General features: G+C 48.2%; 1 protein-coding gene across 1 annotated transcript in view; it reads left to right on the top strand.

Annotated features, from left to right (window-relative positions):
- Window positions 1-10,625, top strand: part of PEX14 (peroxisomal biogenesis factor 14) — an 88,676-nt gene extending 78,051 nt beyond the window's left edge. Inside the window, exons 5-9 of the mRNA XM_077312330.1 lie at window positions 267-352; window positions 2,800-2,902; window positions 5,268-5,365; window positions 7,657-7,748; window positions 8,616-10,625. Of these exons, the coding sequence (XP_077168445.1) occupies window positions 267-352; window positions 2,800-2,902; window positions 5,268-5,365; window positions 7,657-7,748; window positions 8,616-9,102 (866 nt within the window). The 3' untranslated portion in view covers window positions 9,103-10,625. The remainder of the gene's footprint in view (window positions 1-266; window positions 353-2,799; window positions 2,903-5,267; window positions 5,366-7,656; window positions 7,749-8,615) is intronic.
- Window positions 10,626-14,027: the final 3,402 nt, after the last annotated feature.

Below are 14,027 nucleotides of genomic sequence, written 5' to 3'. Positions count from 1 at the left end.
GTCAGACCAGGAATTTTGAGCCGTGCTTCACACGAAGAGCGATGGGAGTGCAACAACACAAGAAACAAGCTGCAGTTGGGATCCAAGATAGCCAATCGCAGCTTGCTGTGATGTTTGGAATCTGAGTGCTCCTGACAAGGTGGCCCAGCTTTCTGTTGTGGGATGAGGAAATGGTTTTAGTGCCGGGGACTGCAGGCTTCTGGGATCGGGCAGAACCAGCAAGATGGATTCCCTCTTTCTCATGATACTTAACTGTCTCCCACCAGGTCCACCAAGCTCCCGATGGCGGGATTACGGTGCTCTAGCTATTATCATGGCCGGTATTGCCTTTGGCTTCCACCAGCTCTACAAGGTAAGTGGTGCCTTGGATAAGAATGTATAGGTACAATTCTTTATTTACTTTTGCTGGCATAGAAGGAAGACGTCACCTCACTGTGGCTTACGAGCTAAAAAGAACCAGTGCTGTGGAATATTCTGGTGCAGAACCTGGAGAAGTGCAGAAAATCACACTTGCACACTGCTCAGTCTGAGTTAGGATTGAGTTCCCCAACTGCCTGAGTCCCCCTGATCCCTGTTTTCTGTCCCTAGTAAAACACAGTCCCTAATTTTTATTTAAGGGAGTCCCCTCCATACACACACTTCTTGGGTCTCTAGAAACTATATTGCCATTTGTATGTTACGGCTTCCTGTTTGGAGAGCAGATGCCTGTATGATCCCTAGCATCTGTAGGTAAAGAAAAGGTCTTTTTCTGACGGGTCATAAGAGCCAACATTGCATAGTGGTTAAGAACCGCCAACCTCAATCTGGAGACCTGGGTTTGATCCCCAGTCCTCCTCCTCATGAAGCCTGCTGGGTGACCTTGGGCCGGTCACAGTTCTCTCAGAATCTCTCTCAGCCCCACCTGCCTCACAGGGTGCCTGTTGTGGGGAGAGGAAGGGAAGGTGAGCGTCAGCCGCTTGGAGACTCCTTCAGGCAGAGAAAATCGGCATATAAGAACCAACTCTTCTTCATCGCTTCTGAAGAACTGCTGCCAGTCCAAATTGGCCAAGACAGGGCAGGATAGAAGCCTAGAGGATAAATAAATAAGAGAAGATGATGTTGAACTGGGTGGACCAATACCCTGACTCATTCATCTGCTGATAGCCCACATCTATGTGAAGATGAGCACATGAGCACTGAGGCGCTAGCTGGGTACACAGCATACACTTCATTCACTGCAGCTGCTGAATATATTTTGGAACTGTTAATACCCTGTAGGACAAGTTGATCCTGTAGTTTATCCTTAACAACAAATTCTGTTGTGTTAGGCTTTTAAATCAGGGGAGGACAGGCGAATGCTAAGTAAATGAATTCAGCATGCAGCAAACAGAGTGCAGCCTTCAGCAATGAATAATCGACACAGAAGGGACACAAGCAGTGGTTCTCGCTAGAAGGAGGAGGCTACTCTAAGCTTGTCCCTGCACTTGCTGGTGATGTGCTAATATCCAGGTTTGCTGAGGCTGACTTTGCTTACTGTGCTGTGAACAAGAGGGCATTAGAGTATGCTCAGGTACACTCTTGTTATCCTGTCAGCCCCGGCATCTTTTCCTCGGCTCCCTTTTGACGTTCTTAGTGCTTTTTGTGATAATGGAATCAACTGCAATATATACATTGCACCACCAAACACACACATGTGTCTCTGGAACCATGAGGACTAGACACCTGGTATTTAATTTAAAGCAAAGCTGAGCTCAGAATTGCACCTAAGATCTATGTCTACTCAAGTCTCAAGAAATATTTCAGATGCTTCCTTGGAAACCGTTCTAAGGCCTCCCTGAAAAAAGCTTTAGTCTCTTTCTTACCTAGCATTTAAAACATTATTATTAATTAAAATCCCTATAAAATATTACTGTAAAGAAAAATCAGCCCGAGATAGCGTAAATTCTCCCTACCACTATTTTTTTTTAAAATTCTGTATCAAAGTATCACAGTCCCCCAAAGTGGTATTCCCCCCCCCCAGGAGAACTAGCATTTGTTTTAACTTCTCAGAATTCTTAAAGAAAGAAAGAAACCAAGAAAATGCGCCATTGTTTGCCAGCAACGCTGTTAGATTGTTATCGTATCGTACAAAGTCCATCACTGTCCTCGTCTAATTTATTTTCGCAGCAGAACGGAGAAATTGCATTTTGTGGTTACAATTCATGACTAAGTGGGGAATTGAAAGGGGAGAGGAGAGTCTCTCACACTGTTCCCCTTCTGTTTTAATGGGCTCCCCGAATGGTGTTCGTGCTTGGGTTGCTAACCTCCAGGTGTTGGCTGGAGGTCTCCGGAGATTACAACTGATCACAGAGATCCCACAGAGATCAATTCCTCGGGGGAGAGAAATGGCTGCTTTCCAAGAATTACCCATCCCAGAGTTAGCAATCCTTTATTCTCCCCCTCTTCCAAGTGCTCACTTTTGTTCTAGTCACAGGTCTAGAACTTGCTTTAAAAAGAGGCAAATATCAAAGCTTGAAAAGACTGGCTTCTGCATACAGGAGACGCTTCAGCTTTGGATAAGTGAGTGAAGCAAGTCTTTAAAACGCAAATGCTAAAAGCTGTGCATTTCTCCCCCTTTTCCTTTTGCATGGGCTCCCACAACCTCCAAGGAACAGACAGCAGACAATCCTGTATCTCCATCCAGCACTTTGTTGGCACTCATGAACGGCTCCTAGGAGGGCCCAGGGGTTCCCCGTCGAGGGTCCTGGCCAAAGTACCCCCTGTTGTTTGTCCTTGATGTCCACTCACCCACCCAACCCATCCCTCTGCTCTTCCTCACAGAAATACCTCCTTCCTCTGATCATGGGGAGCAAGGAAGATAGGAAGCAACTTCAGAGGATCGAGTCGAACATTTCCGAAATGAGCGGCACCGTGACGCAGACAGGTGAAGATTAATGATTCCATCAATTCTTAGCCCCCTCAAAGCCCTTCTCCCTGCCTGCCCCCCTTCCCTTCCCTTCCCCAACCTTCGCCTCCATCTCCACTTTATATGGTGACTTCATTTATCTGCTCTGAGAAATCTGTTCACATTTGCAAATGAAGCTGCCGTCATTTCGGTTTAATTTGAAATTGCTTGTTTACTGTCGGCACGGCCTCAATTAATTATGTTTTTACGGAAAGGCTCCCAACCTCAGAATATTAATAAGGGGAATAAAATGACAGCCTTTCGTAGGGGCTGTAAAGTTCATTTTTAATTTCTGCTTCTCTGAGGGTTTTCTTTGGGTCCCCCCTCAAGCACCTTTGGGTGTCTGCCCCCCTCCCTCCCCGCTTTCCTCCTGAGAATCCAAGGTGGGGTCAAGAGAGGCTGTAATTACAGAGCGGCCCCCGACCCCAACAGCCTTCTCCGTTATTGGATCCATAGGGCTGCTGTTCATTACCCAGTGCCCCCATGATGACCCAGATTACCTGCTCCCTGTCACGCTGAAGGGAATTTTTTTATGAACCTGTTTACTAGACGGAAGCTCTGAATTATAATTTTCCTTTAAAAAAATTCCTCTGAAGCAGACATAAGCCATTCCCCTCGATCAAGAGTCAGTTTTCTTTCCCCGCAAAATCACTCCCCTCCCCCTCCAGAATCCCTTCCTCTTTGGCTGCATGATAACTTCAGCCTAACCAATCTTTGGGCTCTTCAGGTCCTTCATGGAACCGCCTAATCTTTAAGATCTTCTCCCAAAGGCCCCTTCTGTGGTTACGCCACCCTCACCTGGACAGTTCAGGCAAGGCCGGTCTTGTTAGAAGTGAAACCTTGATCGGTATTTGGATTTGAGGTCACCAACAAAGTCCAGGATTACCACGCAGAGGCAGGCAGTGGCCAACCATATCTGTTCCTCGTGCCTTGAAGACCCCTTAAGGGTCACCATAAGTCACCTGTGACTTAGTAGAGGGAAAATGGTTACCCAAGCTGTTGGAAGGGGGGACTGTGGCTCAGGGGAAGAGCCTCTGCTTTGCATGCAAAAGGTCCTTGCTTCAATCCCCGGCGTCTCCAATTAGAAAGATCAGGTAGTAGGGATGTGAAAGACCTCCTCCTGAAACCCTGGAGAGCAGCTGCCAGCCTGAGTGGGAAATACTGACTTCGATGAAACTCAGATTCACTGTAAGGTGGCTTTGTATGTGCTTATAGGTTTGCGTTCAGGCAGTGCACAGGTCGTTCCTAGAGGAAAATAGTCTTTTCTTACTGTGGCACCCATGTTATTATTTTGTTTAAAAACTTTTAAAACGGGGTGAGGCAAGTTGAGTAAAAACGATTTATGTAAACGAATAAGGGAGGCGTTGCAATCTCAGAAATGGCCTGCGGAAGAAGGCTCCCAAAACGCCGTGAAGCACCTTTTTATTGGAACCAGCACAAATGTCACAAAGCCCTGAAAATGGGTTTTGAGTTCCCCAAAACTCTTTGTTCGACTTGAGAATTCAGAACAAAAAACAAAGAAAGGGCAAGGACGGGGGAACGAGACATTTTGAGCATGGTGGAGAAAATACTCTCACAGATTGTTCCTGAATCTGGTTTACTAGCAGGTCTCGGCAGCATGGTTATGACATCACAACAAGCCCACCTCCTTAGTCCTTCCCACCTCCTTAATCCTGCCTTGATCTGTGGCCTGAACTGAGCCATATGTGAGCCCTCCGACATACCTTTTAATGTGCGCATCCATCGAGGGAGAAGGATAAATGAAGTGAAATTCTGCTCTCAAGCCCTGGAAATGGATTCTTCTCCAGATGAGTGCTGGCAGTAATGTCGCTGCCGTACAGGTGTGTTCACCTACCTGTGCACAAGTGCTGGGTGCAGTTGGGTTCCCGGTGCCCAATCCAGACATGTGTCAGTTTCCAGGCAGCGCAGAGATCTCCTGTGCCGCGTTCTTCCGTCTGAAGCCCTCGTGCAGATAAATGAGGCCGAAGCTCTTTAAGTCCAGGGAGATGGTGCAAATCATAAACCGATATAATTAGAAGGGAGAGGTTTCAGACGGATATACTGTGGGCTATAGACATCTATACAAAAGGAAGATAAAGTAGGCATGCTGGAGGTTAGATACAGTGCAGGTAGATTACCCACGGCGCAGATAAATTACGAGGGGTTAGAATGAGCTGACGCCCACCGATAAATCAGGTACGGGAGGGATAGAAGCGTCATGCAATCTGACATCACGGAGGGGCAAGCACACACACACACACCCCAGGTGTACTGGCCCATGTGTGTGTGTCTGCACCAATACTGATTTAATGACTCTCCTGTTTTCTTTTTTCCCCTCCTTCAGTGACTCAACTTCAGACAACTTTAGCCTCCGTCCAGGAACTTCTCGTCCAGCAGCAGCAGAAGATCCAGGAACTCACCCAAGAGCTGGCAACATCTAAGGTGCTCCCCCTTATCCGCCACCCTTGCAAACGACCCCTGACGTGCACTAGCCCACCTCCTCTCAGGTGTCTCCGTTGGGGCCCCAGGAGGAGGGGGGCTAAGAAGGAGAAGCCTTTCCTGAGCTTCCCAACTGCTCAGCTGGGGAACATCCCTGGTTGTAGCGGGGGGGGGGGGTGCAGCCAGGCAACCGGCTGTTTCTGCTCTCACCCCACCTCCATCACCCCCCCCCCGAGAGGTTTTAATAGAACTATAAAAGCAAAGCAATAAATAAAATTGGGGTATCTGTTTAATGCAATTAGAAATCCAGCACAGAGGAAAGAAACCCAAGTGTGAGTTTGATGGTAGGTCAACGTGGGAATTGAACCTGGGACCTTCTGCATGCCAAACTACTTCTGCCATGAGCCGCAGCCCCTCCTGGGGTTGCTGCGGAAGACTCAAGACACCTTTATTGGCTCAACAGCTGCTCTGGAAGAGAAAAGCCAGCCACAAAAAGAGACTTAGAGCACACCGGGGAAGGGGGATATTTTCAACCAGATAAATGACACGTGCTTTCTTAGGCCTGCGGTTCTGATCCCACCGGCCAAAGGCCGGGACTGGTTGGAGTTTTGTGTCTTCTGAGCATCATGCTGTCTGAAGGGCCCCCACTCAATACGCTTTCTGGACAACGAGCACTCGGAAGCCCAGGGCAACAGGGGAAGTATTGCCAGGGGCCTGCACAGATTCATGTGTCCCCTAACCAGAAGGTCCCTGGTGGCTTGGAGCCAGCCAGGAAATTAGGGAACTATTTTTGGGGCGTCTGAAGTGTTAAGATGAAAAGCATATGGATTGCTTTAAAAAGAGGAACGCTGTGCTTTGGTGGTTTGGGGAGTCTCTCAAAAGTCCCCCTCCCCCTGCTCCCCCCCCCTTTTGTTCTTTCTTTTAAAAATCTTTCTGCCTTTAAAATGGTAGCACTGGTTGTTTTGTGATCAAAACCGCATGTGTATAATACAGAGAGAGAGACTTGGCTGAACTTGTAAACTGTAAGTTTTAAAAGCGTGTGTTTTCTCAGCTGTGATGTAAGGTTGTGTTTTTTTGTTTTGTTTTTTAAAGCTGTTTTCCAAACTCCTACTGATATGCTGTAAAAAATTAAAAAGAAGTACTTTAAGTAATTTTTTTAAAAATCTACATTAAATGAAAAGAAATGGGGGGGGGGAATCTCTGGGCTTAGATCTTGTACAACAGTTTTAAAAAATGAAAAGGAGGCTGGTTTTAAAAAGCCCCAGATGTCAAATTTTATTTCTTAAAGTCCTCCAGCATCTGGCACCAGATGTGTTTTGGAAATCCGAGTCCCTTCTCAGGCCAGTGAGTGGAAACCGCTCTCTTGTTAATGTGCTTCGGTAGCTTTTTGAGGGCTCCTGGATTCCTCCTGCCTCCGAGGCTTGGGGAGAAGTGGATTCCCGGGGGAGGGCTTTGGGGTGGATGTCGTCAGCCACCGGTTGTGTCATTTGGCTAAGAAGGTGCCGCCTCTCAAGGCATCCGGAGCTGTTGCGGAGTAGTTTAAAAAGCCCATTTGCACACATTCGATGGGAGAAGGCAGTGGGGATTCTAGAGGCCTCCCCTTCAGACTGGGGGCGGAGAGGCAGGTGGGAGGGGGTGTTCAAGGATCCCCCAAACGTCTCCTTTTTTTATGTCAAGCAAACACATCAGAGGGAGAGAGAGTTTTAGCGCACACACCCCAGGATGGAAATCCTTGACGTAGGAAGGATTGACACAAATGTCTTCTCTGCATGATGCAAAATTTAATCTGCAGCATTTTTGGCCACAAGCTGTGGCTGTGGCTGCTGGCAGTTAACGGGATTAGAGAAAATAAGGGGGGGGGGATGCTAACCATGATTGGATTTATTTAGTTATATCCCACCCTTCTCCCTGGGGTGGGGCCAAGCAATTGTCATCATTCTCCTCAATGAGGATACTCACGACAGCACTGCGAGGTAGGCTAGGCTGAGAGAATATGACTGGTCCAAGGTCACTATTGTGGCAGAGAGAGGTTTCGAACCCAGGTCTCCCAGATTGCAATCTGACATGCTAGCCACTACACCACTCGTACTACAACGCTCTACAGCAGGGGTGGCCAAACCGTGGCTCTCCAGATGTCAGGGGCTCATGGGAATTGTAGTCCATGGACATCTGGAGAGCCACAGTTTGGCCACCCCTTTAGTGATTAAAGGTCGGGGCATCATTTCTCTTGGAGACTCTGAAATTTCTCCCCAACCACACCCACCCACTGTTCACCGTCTCTTCTTTAATTCTAGGCTACGACATCAACGAACTGGATCCTGGAGTCTCAGAATATCAACGAGCTGAAATCGGAGATCTACTCGCTAAAAGCATTGCTCCTAAACCGGTATGAAACAAGTGAGATTATGGGGGAGGGGTGGGGGTCGAGGTCAGCATATTAGGCCAGGTTCACACATGCAGGAGAATGAGGTGGCAGGGTGGGCTGCACCCTTCTTCTTCTTCTTCTCCTTCTCCTTCTCCTTCTCCTTCTTCTCCTTCTCCTTCTCCTTCTCCTCCTCCTCCTCCTCCTCCTCCTCCTCCTCCTCCTCCTCCTCCTTCTCCTTCTCCTTCTTCTCCTTCTTCAGCTCTGCCACTAAACTCCAGCCCCTCTGTTTGATGTGGGTCCATTCCTTAAAAGGGGTGGGGAATAAGAAGGATATTGACGGCTCTGCAGAACACTTATTAGTCTTGCAAAACTTTTCTGCAGGAACAAGGACAGCCGCCCTTTGTCTGAGAGCGAAGTGGACATCTTGTCATTAGGAGGAAATTCATTGTCCTGGTGGGGTGTGTGTGTTTAATGCGGCTGTGGAGATAAGTGATTTTGGGAAATATATTTGTTAAAATAAATAAATAGAGCCAGCCAACACAACCTCCTGAGCAGCCAAAGGAAGAGGCGGTGATGCCCGAGCGGAGAAAAGAGTCCAAATTGAATTTCCTGATAGCCTTTATGATACCGGTGAATAATGTTGAGCGTTAGCTCATTTGCATGCAGAAGAGATAGACACTTCAAGAGCAGCGGTCTCCTGAGGCTGGGGTTGGAAGAGGAGTTGCAGGGGCTTGAACAGGGCTAGTTCCCCACCCCCAAGGACATTGGGCATGCCATGTTAACAAGAGGATGCCAAAACGCCAGAGTCTCTCAGCAGCCCCTCTGAAGTTCTGAGTCCTTATCTCCGAGACGCTCTTTGTTTTAAAAAACTTCTCCTTTTTCTCCTAGGAGGCAATTCCCTCCCTCCCCCTCTGCCCCCAAAATCCCTTCCTGGCAGATCCCAGTTAAGCCCTCCTCCCCCTCTAACCCAGTCACCAACAACCACAGCACCAGCAGTGACATCTCCCCTGTCAGCAACGAGTCCAACTCCTCCTCGCCCGTCAAGGAGAACCACAGCCCCGAAGGGCCGAAGGTCAACTGCCATCTGCTGGGCACGGAGGAAGGGGGCGAGGTAGTGATCGACGTCAAGGGACAGGTGCGGATGGAGGTGCAGGGGGAGGAGGAGAAGCGCGAGGACAAAGGCAAGGAGGAGGAGGAGGAGGAGGAAGAGGAGGAGGAGGAGGAGGAGGAGGATGACGACGTCAGCCATGTGGATGAAGAAGAGTGCTTGGATGTCCAGACAGAGGACCGGCGAGGCGGGGATGGCCAGATCAACGAGCAGGTGGAGAAGCTACGGAGGCCCGAGGGGGCCAGCAACGAGAACGAAATTGACTAGTGCAGCTGGGAGCTCAGCGCCTCTTGGTCCTGCTCCATTCCCTGGGCCTCTGCCTTGGCCAGTGATCTCCCCTATCTCCCCCACCCCTGTGATTCACCACGAGTATCGTTGTGATCTCCTAGAGAGCCAGGTGGCCACCACTGAGTACCCCACCTCTCAGTGGTTCCCCTTCCCGACATTGGAACCCTTTTCACATCCCAGTTCTGTTGAGGGTTTGGTCGCTACTCAGCCTGCACCACAGTTAGGGGAAGTGGGATCTCCTTGCTAAGAATGTCCCTGCCACATCGCCCCAGGCTTCCTGCCCCTTCCCACCTCTCTTCCATCACCACCTGCCAAGGTCACCCACCGAGCCAGCGTTCCATCACTGACCATTGGGCTTCTGCCGTTCGCGTGGCCCCACAAACCACCCACCCCTCCTCTCTCCCTGGTTGATATTTTTGCTGCATCAGCCCTTGTTTCCAAGTCATGCCCTTCCTCCACAAACAGCCCAGCCTTGAAGAACTGTGAATGGCCCCCCCACCACCACCGCCGCCGCCTTATATCACCCCCCTTCCCCTGGTGTTCCAGGGACAAAGGAAAGCATACAGAGCTCTGCAGGAGGTTGCCTTGCCACTTGTTCAATGAAAACTAGATTTTTTTCTGGAACCCATGCTGAAGATTTTTGGGGCCCAGCCTCCTTCATGAGTGACTGGTCAGCTTCCTCCCCCTGCCACTTTCTATTACCCATCATGCCTTCTTTCCTCTCCCCAACCCCGTTCTCTGTCTGCCTCCCCACCCTATCCAGCAGTCTGAAATTTCTCTTTCTAGTGAGGGGAGGAGAAGAGTGGGGGGCGGGGGGGGCGGGACTATGCAGCCGCAGCTGCACCTTAATGGGGGGAGGTGCCCAGTATTTTGGGTCCTCGTCCTCAGCTGCTAACCCTACACTACACCCTGTGGTTGAAATGATTTTCCCTGCAGGGAAATGAAACCAAATGTAATGGTTATTTGCTTACCCATCCCTCCCCCACTCTCCAGTTTGGACCTGCACCACAGCTACTGGGTCCTCTTGACTCGGTTTTTGGTGTTGATGATGGGGCTTTGGGTCCGTCATGAAAAGGTGGAACACCCATCATGCGAGGGTCATTTTTCCAAGGACCAAGTGCTCTTCTCCAAACAAAAACCCATGGTGGAGACGTGTTTCTCGAACCTCTGTCCCCTTCCCCTACAATGCAGAACTTCCTTCAAATTCCTAGACCAACTTCCCCTCACTTTTGCCTTATTGGGTAGAGAAAGCGGCACCAGACCATTGGCTTTGGGAAGCTCTTGCTTTGCAGCATCGTATTCTCGGCCGATCCAACCGGCCGCGTCTGGTTCCCGTTCACTTCCTGAGGAAAGGCCCTCGGTTCCTGCAACGTCTCAAGTCTCCCACCTTCTCGACCCTCACTAAAAGGAAAGCAGAAATGTGCTCATCCATGTGATCATGTATAGATTTCAAAATATAAAATATGATTGTATATAATTGTAATAAATATGAGTTACCACTATTTAACGCCAGGCTGTGGCTTTTGCGATTGCGGTTTTTCTTTTGCGTTCGGTTGTCTCTTTTCTCTGTTGGGAAGAGGGTGGATAAAGGGAAGCGGTCGGATGGATTCCAGAGCTGTAGCCTTTTTAAACATATATATAAGTTAATTGCCACGAAAGTAAACAGATTCTTTGTTCCAGCCCTTCTAGTTCCATATTCTTCATTTATGGGGCAGCTTACACAGGAGAGGTTGAGCAAGGCCTTTATTCTCTCCTGCCAAAAGGCACTCCTGCTGTGCTAATATATACAGTTGCCTTGAACCCTGGGGAAACAGGGAGCTTTACTGAATTGCCAAAGAAATGCCCCAAATAAAAGAGAACAGCTTGTTTGAGAGAAGAGGCTGCACATCCTTTACTGACGAACAGGTGCGGTTCTACAAGTAAGCTGTGAGTTCTGTAGGATTTTATTAAGTATGATGATGATTCTCGTTTTGTAAAACCTCATCATGCTGACAGGGGATCATGGGAATTGTAGTCCATTTACATCTGGAGAGCCACAGTTTGGCCACCCCTGCTGTAGGGACTCCAAAGCGAGAGATGCACAGAGCTCCTGCCTCTGCATAGTGGCCCCGGGTTTCCTTGGTGGCGGCCTCCCGTCCAGGGCCAATCTTGCTCAACGGCTGAGATCTGACAAGATTGAGCTATCCTGGGCCATCAGGTCAGGGTTCCTTGTTTGTTGGAGTCAATCAAAAGGAGGGAGCCCGTTGCCAAAAAGCTAATGTAGTCATTTGAAGGCATCTGGTTGGCTTCCATAGGGCACAAGATGCTGGATTAGATGGTATTCAACTGGGCTCCTCTTTAAGAGTTTTAGGAATGTTTTGGAAACATGCTTTGTAACTCCTATGCGCCTCCTAGAAAGGGAAGGCCGCTGAGGGCCGCTGGTAGAAATTAGAAATGATGCAAACAGACTATTTGAGAAAAGTCAGACCAAGTTAGAGGTGCCCTTGACAATTCAGGAATACTTGGTAAAATCTTGGATGTCAAAGGGGTGGCTGATTAAAGATTTTTAGCACTCTTTTGTGCTATTGTTTCTCCCTTTGACCATTACAATTCACTTATACAGATATTACAAATAATGAAAATGGGTTAAACCCATTTGTAAAAGCTGTGGATCCTCTACACTTAGCAGCAGTCTACCTTTAAACATCAGATGTTGGGGAACAGCAATGTGGGGCCAATCAATTACCTTCATGTTAAGAACATCAGAGGAGCCCTGATGGATCAGACCAGTAGTCCATCTTGGCCAGCCTCCAGTCTCACAGAATGGCTGACCAGTTCCTCTAGATGGCCAACAACAGGGCAAGGAGGCCAATGTCTTCTCCTGATGATGCCTCCTGGCTCTGGAATTCAGGGGTATAGTGTCTCTGTTCATGGAGGTTCCTCAGTCAACATGGGTAGTAGCCACTGGTACACTTATCCTCCATGCTGCGTTTGTGGTGTTTCCAGTGGCCTTGTAAAATAAACCATTCTCAGTTTCTATAAAATGTGTATTCAGGTTGCAGAATTACCGAGGCAGAGAATTTGGACTGCTTGAACAGAGAATCATTTGGTATCTTCTACCCGCTGGCAAAACAAAGTATAATTTGTGGTGCTTCCTAGCACAAGTTTGCTTTCTAGCAGGGAAATGCTACAGAGATTCAGAAACATAACTTGTTTCATCAATTGGCAGAATGATTTGGCCCCTTCTTAAAAATGAGTGATTCCTGGGTGGGTCCCCCCCCCCCTTTCTCTGTGCGTTTGGTACACAGTGACATTTCCATGCTGATGGGGCGAGAGAAAGGACCTTTCCATGACTGTATTTAGACCTGTTATTGACTGTAGTGATTTCTCTTTCCTTAAATGGATGAATATGTTCCTCAGGAGTGAGCCTCTCTCTCTTGCTCTCTCCTTTAACGTTCACAAAGAACATTACATTTAGCTAAAACAGGACAAATTTGAGGAGTGTTTGAAAGCAGCAGCTTTTCTTAGATTTCATTTTCTCCCCCCCCCCTTCTTTTTTTTCTTTCTAGTCTCCCACAAGCCAAGAATCCTTGTAAAAGGGAAACAACAGGAGTGAGTGCAGAGATGTCCTGTCGGTGTGCGTTTTATATACATAGAAGGATTTGAAAACAGAGAGCCACCCGGACAGCAGCAGTCCCTCGGAGAAATGTGGAAAAGTGGATTGCATGAAGCCTCTCTTTTCCAGTAGCTCAGAAGGTGACCCAGTCACGAGATTCCCTGTTTAAACCAAGTTGTTTTTCCCTCCCCTGGACTGTGTTGAAATATGCTGCAGTTCCATTTACCCAGCTTAAAAGACAGACATTAGAATAATTCTGTAGCCAAATTTTGCACCCTGTATAAAAGATGCAAACAAAGTCAGTTATTTCTTGTAGCTGCCTTATGCACCCAGAGCCCTGGTCTGTCTAGCATGGTCTACTCTGATTTGCGGCAGCCCTCCAGAGTTCAGCGACCTGAGATTCTTCGACTGAAGATACCCTGCGACCTTGTGCATCTGAAGCAGGTCTTCCAGTGAGCCAGGCAACTCTTAGTGATTGCATGAAGAAAGCATAGAAGCAGCCGATATAGCTCCAACTGAAGTGAATTTTTCCACATCAGTATTCAGGCTCTGCTAACTCTCGGTTGAGATGGAGACACACTCAAGAGCGACGTCATGGGTGCTAGAGGGATTCTAATTCACTTTAGGGATGTTGGGAGGGGAACCGGCACGAGACATTCGGTATTCTCTGTTTAATTAACACAGTGCCGAGGTGCGATCTTGTGGGTGTGAGGGGAGTCCTGTGCCCCCCAACTGCCCATTCATGAGGAGATACAAACGCATACGGAAATTAAATAGGAGCAGCTGACTTGATTTATTCATTGAACTCGTTGATTTGCATTACTAAAAATGCACCTCTGATTAATCAGCGGATTTTAACACTGTACAGTTGTTTGAGTCCAGGTTCAGGCTCTGCTCGTCCCTTGCTGGGAGAGTCCTGTGGATGAGACTGCTGGGAGCCCCTTGAGACCCAACAGCAAGTTCTTCTTCAGTTTGTTGGTCAAGCCAAATAGGCCTTGAAACGCTGCAAGTAACGGTCTCCATCTCAGAAGAGACATGTCTTCAGTCTTCTAGGATTGCAGCACAGCAGCAGAAATAAGATAAATTATTTTGGTCTGCCCCACCTAAGTGACCCATCCACAAGTTCTAAATTCCTTTAACCCACTAGAGATCATAACTGCCTCCTACCAACCACGATCTGCTCTGGATAGGATTCAAGTAAATCTTGCTGGGGAAAAAGAAATGCCAAATCGATGGGTATTTGAAGGGCAATTTAGGGTATTTTAAGGGAAATGCGAGCCTCTTGCGGCACAGAGTGGTAAGGCAGCTG

This window comes from Paroedura picta, chromosome 15 (assembly GCF_049243985.1).
Source record: "Paroedura picta isolate Pp20150507F chromosome 15, Ppicta_v3.0, whole genome shotgun sequence".
Taxonomy (NCBI): domain Eukaryota; kingdom Metazoa; phylum Chordata; class Lepidosauria; order Squamata; family Gekkonidae; genus Paroedura; species Paroedura picta.
Note: the sequence above shows the minus strand (reverse complement) of the source record. Positions and strands in the feature narration are given on the sequence as shown.